Source organism: Nannobrachium achirus (assembly GCF_963921795.1).
Source record: "Nannobrachium achirus genome assembly, chromosome: 7".
NCBI classification, from domain to species: domain Eukaryota; kingdom Metazoa; phylum Chordata; class Actinopteri; order Myctophiformes; family Myctophidae; genus Nannobrachium; species Nannobrachium achirus.
The window spans coordinates 27413820-27437757 of NC_137816.1; the positions used below are offsets into that span (position 1 = coordinate 27413820).

Here is a 23938-nt window from a genome sequence, read left to right on the forward strand (position 1 = left end):
TCTCGAAAATAGATCGTCTATTCTCCCCCAATAGCTGAACCATATATTATAGAATACAAATGGGTGATCGTGCTAAAATAAAATGTGCTGGGGACCCCCTCCTGGAACCCCCCCCCCCCCAATACCCCCCGGCCCCCAATAACCCTGGGGTCTGGGGGTCCCTGGCCTGGGTCACACTTAAAGAACCACTGCACTATAGAACACTAGAACGAGGGGTTCTGTTCAAGAAAACACACTATAACGCTGCTGAATTTGACAAGGAGAGGAAAGAGAGGAAACAGGTGATATATATTTGCATTTAACCACTTAAACCCTTGATTGAGCGAGGTCCAACACAGGCCCCAGGGGTCCTTTCCCCCCTCTATACCAAATCTCTTCACCTTGCTTGTAATCACTATTTTCACCAAATGTTTGCCTATTTTCGCCAAATGTTCACCTATTATGTCATGCTGTTAATTAGTTTTGAGCAAATGTATAAGTTTAGGATTACATCTGCCCTTCCTTGACACACAAGTTCAGAGAGAATAGAGAAGAAAGGAACACACGTCAAATAACCGGAAGGCTCAGTCAAATCAAATATACAAAGTCCAGTATACATAAGCTGCATGGCCACAATCAGACATTACAGGATAGATGACACTACGGAAGGCAGAAATGCTTCATGTGCAGGTGAAAAACCTGCAGGTATACAATCACAGTTTCAAGTGCATGGCTAAAGGGGCAGAGTGGGAATACATGCTACTGAAGTACTGTACATATTGTTGAGGAATAGGTCTACCAGTCAGTGGAAAAGGCTGTTTTCAGCTGTTTTACCGGCAATAACATATCCTGCAGCTTCACAAAACTGATTTTACTTAGCCTGAAATCTAAATAACGAAAAGGAGAAAGATGCAGTTGGGAATTTTGCAACGACACAGCCTGACAGAAAGCTGGGTTTGGTTTTTATACCCTTGAGCACTGCACAGACATGCTTTTAGAATTGAATTTGGTGGGTGTTCATATTGTCTTAGTGTGCACATGTGTGGGCTGTATTCCTGCTGCAGCATTAGTTAGGAAGCTAGCTACCATGGAAACCACTTAAATGCTGTACCTTTACCCTCAAACAAAGCATTACCTTCTGCGGCCATTCTGAAACCTTGGCTGGATAATTGTCATATAAATTAAATCGTTGCAGCATCCAGGCCTGGTGTCCTCGAGCTTGACTTTTAAATCCACAAATTGACGCTGCTCAGCCATTGCAATTGCATAAAACTGAACAATACAGTATACTGATGCTCCCAGGTGGGAATGAGAACCGTATAAGTCTTACTTTAAAAGTCCCACATTCAGTTATCAGTTTGTTGTGGGGTGTATCACCAAGGGGCCCTGCATGGTGGCAGTGGTGTTTGCTGAACCACCTGCAGCTCAACATCAGCAATATGAACAGGATTTTCTAAATACCTGCTAAATTGTTCCAAATTTCGCTGTACAGCTACTGACAAAAACTAAAATAGACATATCACCCTGTCTTCTTCTTGAGCAGTGCCTGCCGCTCCACGTTTGGCGGTGTGTGTTTGTATGAGCATGGATTTGTCTGTCGCACGACACACCACTCAGCCATTAGGGTTCACATTCTTTGGTGTACTGTAGGCCTAATCTAATCTCTCTACTTTATTATTATTATTATTACTGTTGAAGTATAACTCATCTATATTTTAAAACATGTGTCATGTCATGATGTTCTGCAATGTAGATGAGTTGTACTTCAGTAGTTGCACCTGGTTTCTTGATAAAGAATATTTGTATGCTTATGTAGTGAATCAGTAGGCCTACATGGCATGTACCAGTCAAACAGATAAACATCAAGCCTAAGATGTATATCATATCATAACATGCATTTCCTGCTGTTGAGCAACATTTCTTTCTCTTGGCTGAGTCCAGGCCACCACACTGACAAACACTTTCTTTGCATTTCACCACACCTTGGTGTCCTTTGTGTAGTTTGGCTACTACAGTATGTCGTTCTGCTTAACTTAAGGTATTAAATAATAATAATTTAGTCCTCTTTTAATTTTTAATTTTTGGGGTATTTGTCACTGTATTTGTCACACATTGTATATGTACCATCCTAACTGTTAGGAGCTGTGAACACTATTAATACATTGCCTGAGGAGCAGTTAGCTCAGCGACATTCCGACCTATAGACTGGGCGAACCAGTGACCTTCTGACTCCAGGGTGGGGGCGGCCTCTCTATCCACTCAGCTAATGCTGCCCACAATTTTAAGTTGACTTGATATACCTTATAGAAGCCCAATTAGTGTGGTCCAGTCTGCTTGTAATACAAATAGGCCGGCCTATGTATCAGCTACTCTTCAACTTCAACTTTGATATTCAACATATCAAAAACAAACAAATCCCCAAAAGGTAGCACATCCAAAATTTCAAATCAATGGAGGAAAAAGTACTCACTTTATTCTTTATAAACGAACACTTATGTTTCAACTATGAGCTTTCATCAGAGCATTATAATCTCTGTCTCATCTTGATTCAGCAGGAAGACTTTTTTTTCTTTCTTTCTTACGTCCATGAATGTGTGTTGAAGATACTGCACTCTTGGTCAGTGGTTCAAGAGGGTATTGTCATCTAAATAGATGCTTACAACTGTCTGTGTCATCACCATAGCTGTGGAACTGTATTCCCTACTGATGTGCTGCAGATTCTGTATACATCATAGAGAACTGGACCTAATGAGAAGCCTTGTATGAAAACAGGTAATGGTTGCTTGGATGATTGGGCACCATTGTGAATATATGAAGTCTTTCCTGTAATCAGAAAGTAGGGCAGTTCCAGTCTTGCAATCTGTTAGGAATGGCACATCCTATTGGCAACAGTCCGCCATTCCGAAACACCGCTATTCCGAAGCAGGGTTAGGGTTAGGTTTAGGGTTAGGGTTAGGGTTAGGGGTAGGGTTAGGGTTAGTTAGGGTTAGGGTTAGGGTAAGGGTTAGGGTTAGGGGTAGGGTTAGGGTTAGAAGTCAACGTTCGGAATAGCGGTGTTTCGGAATGGCGGGGTGTAACCCATCCTATTAACGGCAATCAGACTTTATATCTCCTCCAGGGTACAATTGTTAGATACTATGGTTGTTGTGTTTATTCATTGTATGGTGTGTCTTCAGCCTTTTGATTTTGATTGAAGACTGTATTAGAAGTTTGCATAGGAAAAGGTACAGGACAGTACAGTTCACTGATACAAGGTCAACTAAAAGGATAATGACCACAAGAAAGCTTTTGGGCTTGTTTAAATTGGGGTCCCTTTTTCTCAATTCAACATGATTAGAGTATGCAAAAAATATGATAAGACAGTCGGAAAACAAAATAAAAAGACAAATGGTATTTACAGTAAAAAAGGTCAGGGGTCCTTTTTACCAGTTTCGAGTTGCAGCTGTAATTGACTTTTCTAAGCGGTTTTAAAGGAGGGTAGGTATTTACACTCCTTTAAGGCCGTCAGTAGGCCATTCCACAGTTTTGCGGCATATATAGCAGGAGAACGAATAACCCTTTGTTTGAGCCAAATCTGGACGTGATTTGTAGAGCTGCCTGGTGTTGTAATTGTGAATCGACCACCAAACTCTAACCCAAACTTTAATCCTAACCTCAGTAAAACTATGCCTAACTCTAAACCTAACCCTAAACCTAACCTAAGTAACTGTGGCGCGGGTGATTATCTAACCTGCCGACGCTCGCAGGTGATTATTATCTAACCTGCCAACGCTGTTCGACCCAACGGGAGTTCGACCTATGGGGCAGTCCCCGTAATTAATGGTGTACAATGTACATCCTTAACATTTTGGAAGTATTTTGTCAAATACATGGGTATAGTGTTGTAAACCAGGCCCATTGCAAGATGCTGTACTCTGTCAGCTACCACGAGCCATCCCAAACTTGCAAAGTGATCAGGGTGAGCCCAAGATGGAAGGTTAAGGAGTAGCCTGACCAGTTTATTTTGGGCTGTTTGGAGCCTTGTTTTTATTTGAGGCGCTGCGGTACCATACGTGGAAAGGGTTGAATGAGTGCTCTTGCTAGTCTTCAAATTGTTCTTACTGATGATCCTGTGCAAAAAACAAGTTCTTTTTTGATTACCTTTGGTGTCATTTTGTCAATTGAAAGATTTGCCTCTAGGATGCAACCCAATTAGGTAATTTGAGATCGTTTGTTGTCAGTGAGCCTGGTGCAGATTTTACCGTGTTCAGAGTTGAGGGCCTTTTCAACCTGCAATTTGTCCCTGTCCAAGACTAGGGTAGATGCCATGTTGTTTACATATATTATGAACAGTAAAGGCCCTTAAATGTTTCCTTGTGGAACGCCTTGGTTCACTGGGGGGAGGGGGTCCGTTCACCTCCACCACCTGTTCTCTTCCCTCCAGGTAAGATTGCACCCAGCTCACTGTTGTGCCATCTAATCCATGTGCTCTTAGTTTATCAATCAAAATAGAGTGATATACAGTGTCAAATGCCTTCTGGGGGTCCAGCATGACCATGCAGCAATATTTGCCCAAATCCACCTCATGTTTGATGGTAGTTCAAATAGGAAAGGCATGTGTCGGTAGAATGGGATTTCCTGAAGCCATGGATGTTATTGTGTCCTGTGATGTATCAACCCTAATCTATGGGATCTATCTCCTTGCAGTGATAATAACGTTATGCCTATGCATTGAATGACCCTGAAGAGTGAAGACACATTTTCTACCCATCCTGCTAAATTCTCATGCAGAGAATCTTATTAAGTACCCATGAGTATCCACCAGGGGGCTCTCTTACCATTGAGTTCGTTATAAGTAGGCTACACATTTGGAGCAAATGATGCATTGCAAATCTGAACGAATGAAGCACAAGTTCAACATTCAAAAACACATTTACATGAACGTGAATATACCCTATGAGAGAAACTGAACACGATTAAGGGGCTTTATTCCCCAAGTGGTACTGACACTGATGTTGTTCTGTTTATGTAATTGAGCCGGTTTTATATTGATTTAAATATTGATCCAGGCACAGTTTCTACGCTGTGGACATATAACGACATATTGAAATGATAATTGAGTTATGTTCGCTTTACTGTTGAGTACAATTAATGAAATCCTTGATATGTAAGGTAAAAAGTAGGTCATTTGATGACGTCAGAGTTGAGGAGGTCGGAGTTGAAAGTTGACAGACGGTCACGTGGTTGCAGTGGAAGCTTCGCGGGATTCTTGAAGTAATATTTTATTTTATTTCTCTTCGTTAAACTTTATACTTTAACCACTTTGCTAAATACTTTTTCAATATGAATGTATAAGCATATTACGATGCATTGCACTATTAAATACTTATTTCTGCTCTCCATGTGAACAGCTTTAGATTCATTTTTTAGCTTAATTTTTATTCAGTAGAGCTCTTCGTAAATGACGTCTTTTTCAACGATCATTTAGATGACAATGCGTCCATTTGTCGAAAATACGTCACTATTTAAAGAATAAAATAACAATAAAATAACAAAAAGAACAGAATAACGTGTTTTAATCATAGTCTACTGCCGAGCGATGAAGCATGGATTGCATTAGCCTTTAGCTAGTAGGTACTGACCTGACACTGTATTTCTGCAATGCTAAATCATGCTAACTCGTTTTTGTGTTGTTATACAATTATTCTCTGTTCGGTGTTCATAGACCAGTGGTTCTCAAACCTTTTCATGTCAAGGACCACCAAATTGACACCCATTCGAAAAGATTTACTAAGATTGACTCTAGCTGTGAATCCCAACAATTTTAATTTCAGGGACCCCCAGTTTGACATGCATTAGGCTACGGACCCCAATTTAATAGCATTTCCAAAATGAACCTAACTTTAATTTAGCTGGGGACCCCCTGGAACTCCCTCAAGGACCCCTGGGGGTCCCCAGATCCCACTTTGGTTCTCAATGTCATAGACTTTCTATCCATTCATACATTGTTGTAGGCTGGAGCCTGGGTGACACTGTGTGATATCACCATCAGTCTATTCACTGTTGATAGTTTATATAGTAATATCCATTCATCTGTGATAGAAGTATGTTCACATTACTGGTGATACAGTGTACATAATTATTGATAGCATATGCATTAAGTTAACTCAGTCAGTCCAAGTGCAGATAAACTCAGCACAAAAAGAAAGGAAACTTGACTTCGGTCCATTATATCTCCCCTTTAATAATACCATTTGTATTGTGTTTTATATCATTTTTATCGTTGATTCGTCACCTTTAGAACGAGGTACAGCTTGCAATCATCTGGCATTCGAGGCACCATGAGCTACACAGCCAAACGTGTGGGTAGCACCAACCAAAACTTTGCCAAAATGGCTTGCAATACTGTTCTGCTGGCATTTTGGGCTTCCCTGACACCAAGCTTAAAATTAACAAAGTGTAAAAATGGCCAATATGTGTTGTTTTTTCTTTTCCTTATTACTGTGGGAGAGAGCAATCATTGCAAGCAACAAAGGTGAACACCAAAAGAACAGTATTGCAGGCCTGCCAGGCCATTTTGACCATTTTTGGAGGGGCGCTACCCACACGTTTGGCTGTGTTGCTCATTCTACGAATGCCAGATCCTTACAAGCTGTACCTTGTTGTAAAGGTGACAAATCAACAATAACAATGATATACTCAATACCATTTGGCATAATTAAAGGGGAGTTCTAATGGACCGAATGTTGGCAAATTTTGGGTTGGCGCTACCCACACGTTTGGCTGTGGTGTTCATTCCACGAATTCCCGATGCTTACAAGCTGTACCTCGTAAAGGTGACAAATCAATGAGGAAAATGATATAAAACACAATACAAATTGGTATTATTAAAGAGGAGATATAATGGACCGTTCTTTTTGTGCTGAGTTTATCTACTGACAGACTTAAGTATATTTATTTTATTGTATTCTTATCTGTCTGGTCTGTCTGTCTGTGACTGTCAGGTATATACAACGTGAAGACACTGGAGAACCAGAATGGCAGAGAGACCAGAGGACCTTAATCTTCCCAACGCGGTCATCACTCGCATTATCAAAGAAGCGGTGAGTTCAAATACATCTGAATTCTTGCTTCACTGGCAGTGAAGCAAACAATACTGTATATCATCTGTAGTATGCTGTTACTGTGGTTCGATTGACTGTTCGGTTCCACCCACACTAAGGGTAGGGTAGCTTGACTATATTTGTACTGTTATATGCTGTTAATATGCTGTTAGTACACTTTAACATCTACACCTGTTTAGTGTTAAAAAATCACACCCAATGTGAAGTGAGCGGTGGTCGTGCTTGCATAACGTCTTCAGACTAGGATTTGAGTCTAGGATGTACAGGCTATGCTACACACACGTTTTGCTATGGCAAAACGCTGAGGAAAAAGGCTACAGACATACGACATATGACATCACTAGACAAACATGATGCTACGTACACACATTTTGCTATGGCAAAACGCTGAGGAAAAAGGCTACAGACACACACACAGCCACTCTATGGAGCGGTTTACCAACGCTCAAAAGCTCTTGCACCCTGGCGGTCCAAGTGCTGAGGGCCCAGGCCAGAACGATATCTGTTTGTAGTATACCTAATTCCTACTCCCTGTGCATTAATACCTGCTACTTATTTTTGAGTGGTGCAAACCGCTCCTACGTTTCACTGTCTGTTTTACTACGGAATGTATTAGTACGGAATGTATTAGCACAGGTCTCCATGTATGGAGATCTGTGCTCATACAGATGAAGTAACTGACATCACAGACAGAACGGCCCATACAAGGAGATATGCACGTGTGTCGTGTTTGCACCGCTCAATTCGCACAGGTTCAATTTGTTTACTTACATTATTATTTATTGCTACTAGATCCTTACCCGTCTCTAAGGGATCCTTACCCGTTCTTACCCCTCCGATCTCTAGATATCTAGAGAACGCCTATTTATAATCTGGTTGGCCCGAATTGTCTAAACCTAATTTGTTCTATCAGCTACCAGATGGAGTGAATGTTTCAAAAGAGGCGAGGCGAGCCATTTCCCAAGCTGCCAGTGTGTTCGTGTTGTATGCAACATCATGGTAAGAAAATAACTTTCATAATTTGTACCATGTACTGCCTGACCAGTCAAAATGTACCACACTGTCTGTGACATTGGTGATCATATGTACCATACTGTCCCACTCTGTGACATTGGTGATCATACAGTATGTACCATTACTGTCTCACAGACACTAGATGTGACATTGGTGATCATACAGTATGTACCATTACTGTCTCACTCTTTGACATTGGTTAGCATACAGTATGAACCATATTGTCTCTCTGTGACATTGGTTAGCAAACTGTATTTACCATACTCTACTGTCTGTCACATGTACCATATGTACCATTTATGTACCATACTATCTGACTGTCACGGTTATTATTGTCGCTGTCGAACTTGAGGGGAAACCATGTCCAAACTGTTACACGACTCTTCAACCAAAAAACATAGACCTTTTAATGAGTATCACTTTACTGCTCCTTTAGCTAAATCAAATGAGATTCTTCTAAAAAGTATTTACATTGGCCATTTGGCCTAATTCAAATTTCCCCCCTGATAGCGCCAACAACTTTGCCATGAAAGCCAAACGGAAAACTCTGAATGCAGGAGATGTCTTGGCAGCGATGGAGGAGATGGAGTTTGAGCGATTCTTGGAGCCTCTAAGAGAGGCCTTGGAAGGTATGTGTACAATAGCGTCCACTAGAATCGGGCCGATTGTTTTCAGCCCAAACGTTACTGACAACTTGCCTTTCTGTCCTACCCGAATCGACATCCAACCATTAATTATTACCCGACACAGACACTTTTATTGTGAAGGCAAAAGTTTCTGAACGTCTTAAATCCTCCAAGTTTCCGCATTTGGAAAATAGCCGATCTGCAAGCTCACAACGCGTCGCAGAATGTGTCAGATGCGCTGTGAGCTTGCAGATCAGCCACTTTCGGCATGCAACATGTCATACGACGAAGTATAAGTCAGGCTTTACTTGGGAGATGTGAGTGTTAGACGAGGTGATTGCACACACAGCGCCACAAAATAAACATCCAATGCAAGGGACCGTAGAGGGAAACACGGGGCCAAAAAAAATAGATAAGGAGCAAACACTAATGCTGAGGAGGTGCTGACCACTGTAAATGAGATCAATGGTCAGAACATTGGTTCTCAAAGCGGGGGAGGGGTCCAGCAAAAGCATGGCATCACAATCATTTTAACCACTATCCATTTATATGTTGGATATTCAAAAATAGCAGATCTAGAAGCTCAGGTTGTATACTTGCTATTTTTGAAAAATATCAAATGTTTGGAAGATTTCGAATAATTCTGATCTCTTCTGGGGGTCGCTGGCACAACATTTTCAGATGGGGGTCCGCTGCCAAATATATATATATCAATTTGGGGGTCCTTGACATGAAAGATTGAGAACCATTGGTTTGGAAGAAGCAAGACAGCTCAAAGCCACGATGCACAAATATCTTTTTCTTTTAAAGGGCACACACACCAACATTTCGACGTACAGTGTCAGTCCCTGATGAACTGTGTTAAAACATTGTGTTACAGTATGTGGTCTGTAACACAAGCTGTGCAACTTCTTCTTTCCCTTTGTTTATAACACTGGCAAATATCTATTTTTGAAAAAACCTCAGGGGCCATTTAGACCATGTTTGTTTTTTACTGTGTCATACGTACCACAGTTTAATGCATTCTATTTCCATAATGCGGCGATTTTATGCACACTGCACTGTCCGACGACTTAGTATAAAACAGACTCTTTTTGTGAGTCTTTGGTCACTCTGAACAAAGCTTTAGTTGATACAGTTGAGTGTAAAGGTGTTTAATCCTGTAGATCACTATGTAAACCATAAAAGTAAATGTATGGAATGGACGTTGTCATTGAAGAGTGTGGTATTTTAATATTGAGATATCTGTCTGTCTATGTCCCCCCCCCCCCCCCCCCCCCCCCCACACACACACACACACACACACACACACGTGATATCCATAGCAGTAAGTGTCGTTGGATCCCACAGCAAACTTATGCTCTAGACCCCCCCCCCCCCGCGCTATCAAATTAACGTAAATCTGTCCCAGTGGCACCAGAAGCTTTAGCTTTCTTGAGGTGTTTATCCTTTTAGTTGACCCTTGTACCAGTGAACTGTACTGTCATGAAACTGTACCTTTTCCTATGCAAACTTCTAATTAAAAAAAAGGTCACGTTGGGTCAAGTGAAACCTTTTATACTGATATACAGTTTAACTTAATTGGAAATATATACAAAATATGTCCAAAACTATCTACATGAAAGAGCACATTGAATATAGTCATATATATATGACTATAATATAGTCATAAACTTACGCTTATGACATATCTATTGATCTATGAAGTAACCAAAGCCAGAATGGCTAATAACATAATCTAAACCATACATTTTCATGTTTTAAATTCTCTAACAGTATACAAGAAGGGCCAGAAGGGGAAGAAAGAGGTGTCCGAGCAGAAACGCAAAGATAAGGAGAAGAAGAACGATGCAGAGCACGACAAGAGCAGGGAGGAGGAGGAGGTGGAGTGCATGGAGGAGGAGCCTGAGGGAGAAAATGAAGCAGAGGAAGAGGAGGTGGACAACTAGAGACGGGTGGTGATTGGACTCTCATAACTCTGAGCGTATTCAAATACGGGTCCATTTGGTTCCATTTCAATACTCTCAGAGTTACAGACCTGTAAGGGTCCTTTTGGTAGCCTCTTAAGGAACCCTGTGGACCCTACTTTGAGAACCACTGGTTTAATTTATACTCTACATAGCGACACGCTGTGACAGCTTGTAGATCTGTTATTTTCTGCGACACTGTTGTAGTTACTGGGAGTATAAAATTAGGCTTCACAGCACTGACGACCTGGGCCTCTGTCCACACACTACAATGTTTGTGAAATGTAACCTAACACCTCTGTGGAACCCTAGCATCCTTATTCTGGGCTTGTCGTGGTAGAATTTGAGATTTGGTGTAGAGGGGGGGGGAAATGAGCGGGCCAAGTAGACTCCCTGGGGGACCCTGGTCATTGAATTGTTAAGGGTGTAAGTGGTTAAAGAAATGACTTGTTGATGCCACCTGTATAAAGGGCAATATGCCTCAATGCTACAATTATACTCTGGTTACTCTACAGAAGGAAAGTTTAGGGTTTCTCATTGTTTTAACTTAAAGGGCAACCTCCTGAAATGCTATCATTCAATTGTGAGGATGTAAACATCTGCATTATGTTGCCCTAAGAGAACAAAGCTCGAGAGACAGTGCATTCGGAAATGATTCTCACCTGCATTCCTGTCAATAGAATGATTGAATTCAGGTTACAAGTTGGTTAGTCGGTGGTCAGTCACCAATTCATTTCAGCCCATCATGCTCTTTCTCAAATGAAGCACAACATTTTGCTTTGTCCAATTTGAAATTGCACAATTTCCAGTTTGTATCATGTTCATTATGCTTTTTCTTTTGTGCTGTCGTAGGGATTTAAGATGCATATTCCACATTACATTTGATCAAAATGTATTTGTTAATGGTTGGGCAACTATCTTTTGTAAGGTCAGGGTTTGACTACCATCACTTAATGTACTTGTACAGCATGTTTTGTGTTAGTCTTTTTGTCCATACTAATGCTTGTGTATTTTTTGTAACATTTTCAACGTGTATGCACTGTAGGTCCTATAGCAGAAATTGGGTAAACATGCAAACGATCTCTCCACACAGAAGTTAATTATTCTACACTTATTTTATTTGCTATTGATAAGCTAGTAATTGTGGTCCTTATGCCTGATTTATATTAGTTGCATGCTGGTGCTGCACACAAGAATGTAGCGTATACAAGCTTGCATGTCACGACTTGATAGGGGGGAAAAGGCTATTTTTGGTACTCAGCGCACAACCAATTTTTCAAAGCCAGACTTCTGTATACTTTGGGGAGCCTGACAAAACTACAATAGAATTATAAATATGAAGAGCAGTGAGATGTTGCTGAATAGGTGACATGGTCTTATCTTTTCATCCATCTTTGTAAACTAATTCTGAAAGGACGTCACTTCTTTTCAACCTATCTAAATCTTTCTTCTGAAAGGACGTCACCACTTTTCAAACTTCTTAATATACTTTGTTCTCACTAATGTTCATGATAAAATAGCAAAAAAGAAATCTACTCTGTCTCAGGAGGGGTGTGGCCCATTCAGAAATCAGTCTGCCAGTGACCATCGATGGGAATCCAAAACGGCCAAGAAGTTAATTATTAATTATAATGGAAGCCATTGTTCTCGCAATAATCTATATATTAAATAGTTTAAAAAAAAAAACTTCCAAATTATGTCACGGGCAGACGATTTTCTGAACTCCCCAGAGAGTAGAAAATAAAATTGTGCTATCGTGAACATTAGTGAAGACCAATTATGATGATGGGTTGAAAAGTGGTGAAGTCGTCCATGAAACATGCATCAGTAGTCATCTAGACTGTTAGGTAGTTTTGCTTGGGCCAAGTTTCTTACATCTGCAGTCTGATAAACATTTGTACTTTTGTAGACTGACTTTTCAATAAAGATTTTGTACAAAAGAGTGAATTGAAATGTTTCATGTCCCAGTTAGCTGCATCCAGATGGATTGTTGCCAGTCTCAACTTGTACATTCTGCAAACTATGCTGAGGCTCATTTGGTACAGTAAAGGTTGCAGTCATCACATCCTTGACAAAAGTTTTGCTGCATTTTAAAGGGATATTCCACTTTCTAAAAAACTTTGTCACTTTATCTAATCAGGCTTTTATGAACACCCTGAACAGTTTTTAATTTAACTCATTCAATATTTGATGTAAATGTTACCAGGCCCAGAGCCTCTCCCCACACACACACATTGTAACTTCATACTTCATTTTAACCATGATAGATTCATTAAAGACACACATTATCTTTTCTGGTGACTCATACTACCCTCCTAATACGTGAGCAGGCCGTGTTTTCTCAATAACCCTTTATTTATTTTTAATAATTCTTTGGGAAAATGAGAAAAATTAAATACAACACAAAAAATAAATGAAAAGGGTTATTGAAAAAAGAAACACGGCTAGCTCACATATTAGGAGGGTAGTATGAGTCACCAGAAAAAATAATGGGTGTTTTTAATGGGACCGTACCTATGTTCCCCAGGTTCTATGTTCCCCACTTTCTTACCACCTAAACCTACTCCTACCCTCACTAAAACCAATGCTGTGAGGTGGGGAACATAGGGTGGACCCAGGGACCCAAGCAAGGCAGAGTTTTTTTGAAAGTGGAATATCCCTTTAAGGTCACCAATACAACACCAGTAGGCTGGGGATAATTTAGTGCCATTGGGATCCGGTTTACCATGGAATGCGCAAAATTGAGCAATATTTGGAATTATGGCAATGCCATCAACCAAGGGTTCAAGTTCTACTGAAGTTCAAGCACTTTGTTGTCTTCAGGATGTTCCCTCAAAGTCTGTAGTAGCCCTCATAACATGGCAATATTTGGCATATTCATTGCAGGTACAGCAGCCACAACAGTGCTCTTAAACACACCCAACTAAGTCACTTTGTCAGCTATGAACAAGAATGCCCAACCATAAAATATTCACTTGATGTCACAGGCTTTAAATTAATAAAAGGCTTTTAACACAGGATGGTCATGTTTTGTAAACACATTTATTTTTGACCTCCATTTACTCAGATGGGCATTCAACCTTGCCAGCATTGATGTCATCAATGACATCATGAGGAGGACGACCATCAATGGTGCAGCCAACAGACTGGGCGGTACCAAGAATCTCCTTGATGGTTCCTGAGAGGATGGAAAAGATTAAGATTAGATTTTCAGACTGAACCAAACTACCTGCAGTGTCTTTGGAGAAATTCATGTTCCAGGCCTTTCGGCACAGAGTTGCCCATTGATGTAGGCAGCCCTGCTTCCTAGAGCTGGGTCAATTTCAGCCTCCACTGGATTATACTCAGTCACTCTGACAGACAGGTATAGTGGCGGGAGGCTAAGATATATTGTCCACAAAATACTAGAGCAGATTAGATACAGATTATGGGCCATTATTTGACCTTTTCAGTTTAAGTGTAAATTATGCAGTCGTGTCCTTATAGTCATGGCTGAATATTTTCAAAGTTTCAAAATGTTTCACAAATAGCAGGTTTACAAGCTTGCAAGTGCATCGCAACACATTGTGAGCCTTTAGATGGGCGGCTGTTATAGATAAAGCTTAAGTAGCTCATAAATAAAGAACAGTTTGTGTATTACTTGTCTGCTTATTCATTAAAGTAAAATGCTCTTTTCATACATATACAATTTAACATACCGGACAGCTCCCTGGCAATGGAGCGATGTCTCATGGTACGAGCAACGGTGACAATCTCGTCAAAGGTCACGCTTCCACTGTGCTTGACTGTAAGCAAAGAAAATGCATTAAATGTCAATCCAACATATGGCAGGTACTTAATATCCAAACATGTAGGTCCCCATCCGCACGTACAGGCACCAGTGTGACTCAACCACCCTAAGGACTACAACCCATGGCTTCACATCTAGACCTACTGCACATACAGCAGGGGTTGACACTAAGGTCTCAGAGGCACTTGCCCATCGGGCAAGTAAAGGTCATGTTCTACTTGCCCAAAGGTCATGCCCACTTGCCTGAAAAGTAAATCATCCATTATAAAACGATAGTTAAGATTTTAATTACCACTCAATTTAACACTTATTTTTTTGAGCGGTGCAAACCGTGTCCGTAGCCTTTTTCCTCAGCGTTTTGCCATAGTAAAATGTGTGTGCGTAGCATCATGTTTGTCTAGTGATGTCATATGTCGTATGTCTGTAGCCTTTTTCCTCAGCGTTTTGCCATAGCAAAATGTGTGTGTCCGTAGCTGTGCGTGTGTCCGTCCGTAGCCTTTTTCCTCAGCGTTTTGCCATAGTAAAATGTGTGTGCGTAGCATCATGTTTGTCTAGTGATGTCATATGTCGTGTGTCTGTAGCCTTTTTCCTCAGCGTTTTGCCATAGCAAAATGTGTGTGTGTAGCATAGCCTGTACATCCTAGACTTAAATCCTAGTCTGAAGATGTTATGCAAGCACGACCACCGCTCACTTCACATTGGGTGTGATTTTCACTTTCTGGGGCTGTGCGATAAAAAATGTCATACCTCAATACCTCCAAATATCTACATAGCTATGATTGAATATGTCTATGGTTTCACACACTTGTTATTGTATATTTAAGTGTAGAAACAGTAAAAACAGCCCATTATAGTTAAACAGTGCTCTTATTTTACATTCCACAGTCCAGTAGACAGAGCGCACTGGCCACATTCAGGTGTTTAGACAGATATCTGTTGTGTTTATAGACGGTTGCGTTCCCTTCCCTCGCAAATGAGCACTTGCTCGGTCGGGCAACCTGAAAGCAAACTTCACCTGCCCGAAAGTTTTAATTTACCTGCCAGGGGCAGGTGGGCAAGCCTTAGTGTCAATATCTGTACAGTATGGAACAGAGCTGCTACCTTTAAATGCATTTAGAAATAAATACAGTATTTTCTGGACTATAAGGCGCACCTGACTATAAGGCGCACTGTCAATGAATGGTCTATTTTCAAACTGTTTTCATATATAAGGCGCACCTGACTATAAGGCGCACATAATAGACGCTACCATTGTGTTATGCATCCAACAGATGGAGCTGTGCTAAAGGGAATGTCAATGTCAATGAATGATCCATATATAAGGCGCACTGGACTATAAGGCGCACTGTAGTTTTTTGAGAAAATTAAAGGCTTTTAAGTGCGCCTTATAGTCCAGAAAATACGGTAATGCTGCAATTTATTTTTTCCCCGAAAAGCTTTATACCCTGTACATATATAAAATGTCACAATGCGACATAGCTCTGTTTATACAATGCTGTACCCTCTCCAACTGTTTTTATTTTATTTGTGAGACTTGCTTTGGCAATGTAAACGTATGTTTTCTCATGCCAATAAAGCTTCTTTGAATTGAATTGGGTGTTCCAGGCCTTTCGGCACAGAGTTGCCCATTGGTGTAGGCAGCCCTGCTTCCTAGAGCTGGGTCTATCTGAGCCTCCACTGGATTATACTCAGTCACTCTGACAGACAGGCATAGTGGCGGGAGGCTGCCATACAATACAATACAATACATATAAATGACTGAGAGCAAACATTTTGTCCCATCCTTACAAACCAGAAGCAACTACTGACTCCATCTGCTGGTGCTTTTAAACTCGATTTATACTCCATAGCACAAGTGTCATTAGCTTCAAAACCAGTTATTTTGGTCAAACAAAACCATTGTGCAACATAGTATGAATTAGTCCTACTATTTAGAAGGGAAATGCAATAACTAGCACTAATGTCAAGTTTAAAAGATGGATTAAAGATCTTTAAGTGCTAGAGCGTTGAACTTACTGTTCTTGACCTTCTTCCTGTCACGAGGAGGCTCTTTCAGGGCCTTGATGATCAGTGCAGAGGCTGATGGAACCACCTCAATCTACAACAAAGAAAACTCAAGTTTGCCACCATGCAGAAAAAAACCTGACAAGTTCCTTAAGCCACCATCATCCCAACTCATCCCAGAAACAATCAGTTTGATTCACTCTGAACCAGAATATACCACCATCATCCCAGAAACAATCAGTTTGATTCACTCTGAACCAGAATATACAAGTACATAATGAAAGATCAGAAGATAACCAAGCAAACATGTGGATATGTTTCTACGTACCGCTGCCTGCCTGTTCTGGATGGTCAACTTGACGGTGATCCTCAGACCCTTCCAGTCACCGGTGGCCTTGGCGATGTCATCACCAACTTTCTTGGGAGACTGAAAACAGAACATGGGAAGGGAGGGCCTCGTTTTCAGTCTTTTCATATACAGACACAAATCAAAATAAAGCTAACAAAACAAGTTGCCTAAGGCCTAGGCCAGACAGAGCTGGATATTTCATATATCTACAATATAGAAAAATATCTAGGTCCACACGTCAAAGATATCTAGGTCCACAATAATCTGAGTCCCCAGACCTCCACTAGGGGGACAAGCACACACACAGTAAAGTCTTCAGAGATATCCGGGTTCCATGTCTACACGGATCCAGTGAATCGGATATTTTTCAATGTCTCCACTTATTTATCCGGTTTCAAAAATATCCAGCTTCGCAGCCAAAATATCCAGCTTTGTGTGGCTGCAAGCCCCAACCTCATAAAAAAAATATCTAGCAAATGTCTATCTTCAGAAATATCCAGCTCTGTGTAGCCGGCACCTTAATGCCAACCCAACCCACCCATAGGCTAGCTAGACCTTCGCTCCAGTAAATGTGTTCCAGACCTTTCGGCACAGAGTTGCCCATTAATGTAGGCAGCCCTGCTTCCTAGAGCTGGGTCTATCTGAGCCTCCACTGGATTATACTCAGTCACTGACAGACAGGCATAGTGGCGGGAGGCTATCGGATTCATATTAAACTAGAAGCAGTGCTCTTCCGAGCACAGGTCTCCACCAGACCGTGCGTCCTGGTGGTGCTACTGTATAATAGGCCAATGTAAAAAGGGTGGCATATGTTCTTCACCTTAGATCTTTCATGGCAATCGGACGCTGCATGCATGATTTCAAGCATTGTGTTCCAAAAATGTGTTTGCTAAAGTCTACCTGCTGGTGGCGCTATAACAGGACAATGTTAAAAAGGTAGCATTTGTTCCTTGACCTAGTGGGAATATGTGTGGCAAATGTCACGGTAATCGCAAGCTGCGTTGATGATTTGAGGCATTTTGTTAAAAAACGGAGCAATCCTGCAAACTTTGGAAGCTAATATTAGCCAATCAGGATGGAATGTGAAATATCAGACGGATCGGACTTGATCACATGACTATAGAGATACTGTGTACCGATTTGCATGATTTTTGGATAAAATCTCAAGGAGTAATATCCAAAAATGTGTTTTACATAAGTCGGCCCAAAGGTGGCGCTATAAAAGGCTGATGTGAAAAATGCAGGGCAAAGGTTTATCCTTAGCCTCTAGGGAGTGCGCTTACAAAGTTTGAAACTGATCGGTGGAGTTATAGGTAAAACCACAAATCGGGCTGTTATAGCGCCACCATGAGGCTGATTTAAAAAAAAATTAAGTGGCATTTCTTCCTCGGCCTAGTGGGAACGTGTGTGCGCGATTTCATGATAATTGCACTTTGCGTTTGTGATTTGAGGCATTTTGTTCAAAACGGCTCAATCCCACAAACTTTGGAAGCCAATCTTAGCCAATCAGGATGGAATATGCAAAATCGGACAGATCCGTGTCGATCACATGACTGTCGAGATATTGCCTACCGATTTGTAGGATTTTTGGACAAAATCTGTAAGAGTAATGCACAGAAATGTGTTTAGCAAACATCGGCCACTAGTTGGCGCTAGAAAAGGCCCATTTGAAAAATTTAGGGCAGAGGTTCTAGATTGGCATCCAGGGAATGTGTGTGCTCACTTTGGCAACGACCGGGCCAACGGCGACTGAGATTTGGCGCTCACAAACTGCGAGGACGCACGGACGCACGGACGCACGCACGCACGGACGGACACACGGACGGAGGGGAAAACATACTCTCCCTCAGCCTTCGGCTGGTGGAGACAATTAAGCAATTAGATACCAAAGTTTAACTCACCAGACCCAGAGGTCCAATCTTAGGGGCCAGGGCTGATGTGGCTCCAACCTCTCCTCCTGTGCACCTCATGTACACTGTAAATGACAATTGACAAAAAAAAATTACTTTATAGCATCACCATTTTATGATCAGCATAACATTTGACAGATTACACTTGTGACTTTATAGGACTTATAAGAGACTGACATCACACCATTGCAAGTAGCAGCTAGAAACCTCACAAGACATGCTGGCACAACCTGTCCATTGAAAGGTTCCTCAAGCTATATAGAATTAACAGTTTCACATCGATAGGCTTTAGGAAATAAACGGTTTACATGTATGAAATACTTGTAACCTAGTCTGTACTAACACAACAGCCTTTTTCCCCCTTGAGCAAAATAAAACTGGCCATAATGGCGTCTATATGCAGAATTGACAGCTTTCCATAGCATAGAGCAGAGCCCAAAAGCATGTCGCTACTTAGTACTGTACTTATGCCAATAAAAGGAAAAAATGTTTTCTTTAGCATGTTTTCTTTAGTTCAGACTTCTTTAATAATGCCATTTCGTTTTTTCTCATCTTGTTTAGGCTTATCCTTAACATTAGGGCTGGGCAATACATACCGATATTTGTAATCTAGAGATTTGAGGTCACAATATGGCATGAGTGTTTTCTTCCCATGGTTTTAAAGGCTATAGTAAATTGTGAAGTTTTCACAACATAATGTACCAGACTGTTCAGGGGGCTATATCATTTGCTTTTTATCCACGGATTGCCAAAAGTCCCATGTGAAAATTTGTTAAAGCACAAACCCATCCCCACAATATAGTAACTATCAAGTGGTATTATGGTAAAAAAAAAAAACTATGTCCTGAGATGAGATTTCTTTTTGCAACATGGTGCAAATATGACAAGTTGCCTACAGCTTCTTTATGCACTCATGACTGTGCCTTATGGTTGAGCAAAGGTTTTGTCTGTTGCATACCAAAAACAAAACACTGTACTGCTGCAGCAAATTTCCTGGACCCAACACTACAATAACCAGAATACTGTAAAGGGGTAGTCTAGTCTGCACAAGTAATGCCTAATTTAGAGAATATTGTGCCATTTTAACTAGGCTGGGACAGTAATCCACATTTCTAGCTACTGAGTTTATGGGCATCTTGTCACTTCTTTGGGGAAACATATATAAACATTGTTCATTTAAATAATGCAGATTATGTATACATTACATAACCGTTCAAAGTCACAGAAAAGCCCATTTCTTTCAATCCTCCCCGATTTTCTAGTACACAAAGAGTTTAATCACTTGTGCTTTGGGCATTAGAGATTATATTCGAATTCAGGGCAGAGCAGGATGATGTTTGTCTTGTGGGATTTTGGTTATTGCAGTTTTCTAAACCTTTACCGTTCTTGCAGAGTGAAACTAACAAATGCTTCAAACCCTTTTGGTCATCATAACATAGGCATCACTATAAATGAGTTTATAAATGACCTTCCTTTGTAAACAATTAAGAGACCTCTAAAATACATTTGTGTACAATTATGCAAAAAGAAAAAAAATGCATTGCAGCATCCAACTAAAATTGTGTTTTATTTGATAGTTTAAGTTTTTGCTTGCTTAGGAAGCTTAATTCATACTTTTATAAAATAAAGTTTTGTTTAAAGTTCAGTAAAAGGGGTCCCCCTCCCATCTCTGCTCAGAGAATGCACATTGGAAAGGTGTGGAGACATGGGGACTCCTGTTACTCATCTATAGCAATGAGTACAGAAGAATAGAGCTAAATTAAGAAAGTCACTTATCCTACCTTTAAACTGGCAAAGATGTTTAGTTTTCACAGAGCTTCAGCCACCTGAATCATTTTAATTGGCTCATTTATTGTCATTTATGACAGTTAATCTCGCATTTGACTTTGCTCATAAGAATATTTGACATTAATTTGCAATTTCTTGATATTTCAAATATTTTAAGCTAGTAAAGTAATTTCCCTCATCCATAAAACCTCAGTCTCTTCCCCCCCAAAAAATCATAAATACATTCACATAAAAAACAAGGTTTATGCATCTGGATTTCCAGTAAGCTTTGGAATACCAATACTGTGAATATCCCATCAAAACCACCATAACATTATTTGTCAGGAAGGTTGATCACCACGAGGTGTCGCTCTTCTTGCCAACCACAAATCTATCCGGTGACCGGTCTCATCCTAGCTGAGCACTAGCCTAGCTGGAGCTAGACTTCATCCCCACACATGTTAAAACCTATGGTTAAAACATGGAGGGGATGTATACGCAGTTACTAGTTAGCTGCATATATAGGCTGGCCCCAGGCTAGCTGAGCACGGCAATCACTGTAGTAGCAGCTCAATTACATCTGTTAGGTAGGGGGGCTGTTAAGTATGACATCATTTTGTAGGCAGAGGAGAATTTCTGCCCCCAGTTTCCGTGAATCTTTTGACTATTTTTACTATTTACACATTTTTCTTCTCTTTGTTGTTGAAAGGAAAGTGTTAGAATTATACTTTAGTCGTTATTTTTGTCTCGGATCTGTTGAAAATAGTGAGGGACAGAAATTGCTCTGGGGCAGATTCTCCTCTGCCTACAAAATGATGTCGCAGCTTAAAAGCCCCTTCTCAAAGGGAGTTCCAGGGGGAAACCTATCTCCTTTCGGAACCCCTCACTCCACTGCTACGCAGCTGAGTTTGCGTAGCAGCAGTGGAGTGAGCAGCAGTGGAGTGAGCTAAATGATAGGAACCAAATGGACCCTTATGGGAATGAAACTCTCTACAGTCAGTGTACAAATGGAACCAAAAAGACCGGTTATCCAACGGGTCCATTTGTACGCTTGAGTTAAATTAACATTGACTTTACAATATAAATTGGGATGTCAGAGATAGAAATACCATTAAATAGGGGTCCGTAGCCTAAAGCATGTCAAACTGGAAGTTAACAGGTTGAGAATCACCTCTAGAGCCGTAAAAATCTCTTATGGGGGGTCCCTGACAAATGGGAGTCCGGGTCGGGTGCTAATAGTTAGTTTACACCACTGGAGCTCACAGATGGTGCCGCAAACCCACGTGTTCAGCAGCGTACTTACCTCCACATCTTACATTACATGTACACAACAGACAGGCAGATCAACATCTCATTAATTAAGGTCAGAACAAAACTTTTTTGTATTTTATGTTTCTGTATAAAACGGACGGTGAATAAAACACATGAAAACCATCCCTTTAGCGTCCTGGTTGGGGTGCGGCGAGCACGCGCGCAGACGCCATCTTGGCTGCCTTTGGGGGAGAAATAAACTAAACATATAAAAACAAAACTCTCAGATAAACGTACCAACTTTAATCTCGAGGGGATCGAATTTGGGAGGCATGTTGATGCAGTAGAGCTCGGTTGTTCAGCTTGTTGTTGTGGTGAGGGTGTCGGATGAACCCAGATAAGGGACGACCGATCACTGTTGCACCTTCACCGCTAAAGAGAAGAAAGACTGAGCGGCGGCCACACTGCTTTTTATACCACCACCAAGTAACGCGAGACTTGGTCCCTTCCTTCTGCTCTTGCATCCATAGCATCTCAGTCCTGTAGCGCCCCCCTATGGCTGTTTCAATGTATATATTTTTTAAAAAGAGCATAAAACAGAAATGATGACAATACTCTCGTACACTTTTTCTCAAACAGTGAGGGTCGGGAGTCAGACTCATTTGTGGGTCCCTTTGATTATTGTTTCCTATTTTATGAATGAATATTCAGTAATTACATGAAGAAATCAAAGAAAAGTCAAAGAAATTCCATAAATTAGAAAACAAATGTTTAAGAAGTAGTGAAAATAGCCGATCTAAAAGCTCACAATGCGGGACATGTTGTGTGCTTGTAGATCAGTTATTTTCACTGTAGTTTGGGTCCCGGGCAAACATTCTCTGCACTGTACAATAAAAGACAAAAAAACACTAACTAATAAAATTCCATCATATAAAGTTCATGGGGAAGTTCTCATTCTACTGCCTTGCCACCAAAATGTGGAATGCGCCCTGACCATGATTAAAGCATGTGTAACACTGGTTTATAAATTGGCCTGAAAAACATTTGTATTTGTTGATGATATGTATTATTGTTTTAATTTAGTATGCTATGTTGATGATTTGAATACATAGGACCACCATGGAAACAATAATTTGTCACTCAAAATCCCTCTTTAATTTGTAACTCTTCTTTCTCTTCTGTTCCTCACTCCCCTTGCATCTGAGCTCAAGGGGTAATGGCCACCCTCTAGTCTATATATGGAGTTCTACATTAGACTGATGCCAGCAGATGTCTCTGCAGCTAAAGATCGTCCTGGTCCAAATATGGAGTCCATGTAGTCAGACCCAGATAAGTCAGTAGGATGTGTTGGGTAGCTCCACATATGGAGTACCAATATGTCGTGGATCTCCATATATGGGGCTATATCCTATATCCTTCTGCTGAGCTGGGTCTGACCTCTCTCTCCACAGGAGTTGACACTAAGGGCTCAGAGGCACTTGCCAGTCAGGCAAGTACAGGTCATGTTCTACTTGCCCGAAGGTCATGCCCACTTGCCTGAAAAGTAAATTGTCCATTATAAAATATGATTTTAATTACCACTCAATTTAACACTTATTTCTTTCTTTCTGGGGCTGTAAGATAAAAAAAAAGAAAAAAAAAATCATATCTCAATACCTCCTAATCCAAATATACCTATGATTGAATATGTCAGTAATATGACACATTATAGGTAAACAGTGCTCTTATTTTACAATCCACAGACCAGAAGACAGAGCGCACTGGCCACGTTTAGGTATTTATACAGATATCTGGTGTTGTATTTATGAACGGTTGTGTCCTCAAAAGAGCACTTTCCCGGTCAGGCAACCTGAACGCAAACTTCACCTGCCCGAAAGTTTCATTTACCTGCCAGGGGCAGGTGGGCAAGCCTTGTCAATGCCTGCTCCATATGTGGAGCTGACTAATCACCTGGATCTCCATTATGAAGATCACCACGCTGACCTCATCAAACCCTGGATAGCCAATTAGCCATACACTAGCCCTTACCCGTTCAAAGATATGAGCTCCGAAATGATGTGCAGTGGGTGGGTTATGGGATGTGCACTGTGCACACAGTATATGAGGGATGGAAAGTAACTTTAACTGGTGCTTACATGATAATATGTAGGAGCATCAATGTAAGAAATACCCGTTTCG

At 40.8% G+C, this 23938-nt stretch overlaps 2 protein-coding genes across 2 annotated transcripts; one reads left to right on the forward strand and one right to left on the reverse strand.

Annotated features, from left to right (window-relative positions):
- Positions 1-5181: 5181 nt before the first annotated feature.
- Positions 5182-10671, forward strand: pole3 (polymerase (DNA directed), epsilon 3 (p17 subunit); the record flags this gene model as incomplete). Its single annotated transcript, XM_080729911.1, has 5 exons — positions 5182-5232; positions 6963-7061; positions 7996-8081; positions 8607-8725; positions 10499-10671. The coding sequence occupies exons 2-5, from the start codon at positions 6996-6998 to the stop codon at positions 10669-10671; spliced, it is 444 nt and encodes a 147-aa protein (XP_080586037.1). The 5' UTR covers positions 5182-5232; positions 6963-6995.
- A 3041-nt stretch (positions 10672-13712) lies between these two features.
- rpl12 (ribosomal protein L12) lies at positions 13713-22194 on the reverse strand. Its single transcript, XM_080730617.1, has 6 exons — positions 22058-22194; positions 18734-18807; positions 16812-16910; positions 16496-16577; positions 14388-14474; positions 13713-13867 (listed from the first exon to the last, which is right to left on the reverse strand). Exons 1-6 carry the CDS (start codon positions 22092-22094, stop codon positions 13749-13751), a joined length of 498 nt encoding a protein of 165 aa, XP_080586743.1. The 5' UTR covers positions 22095-22194; the 3' UTR covers positions 13713-13748.
- Between the last annotated feature and the right edge of the window lie 1744 nt (positions 22195-23938).

Coding starts and splice junctions, on each gene's coding strand:
- rpl12 (XM_080730617.1), bottom strand. CDS start 22,094: ATGCCTCCCAAATTCGATCCCCTCGAGATTAAAGTTG. Junction 16,578..16,811: donor TCCAGAACAGGCAGGCAGCG/GTACGTAGAAAC, acceptor TCTTTGTTGTAG/ATTGAGGTGGTTCCATCAGC. Junction 13,868..14,387: donor CATTGCCAGGGAGCTGTCCG/GTATGTTAAATT, acceptor CCATCCTCTCAG/GAACCATCAAGGAGATTCTT.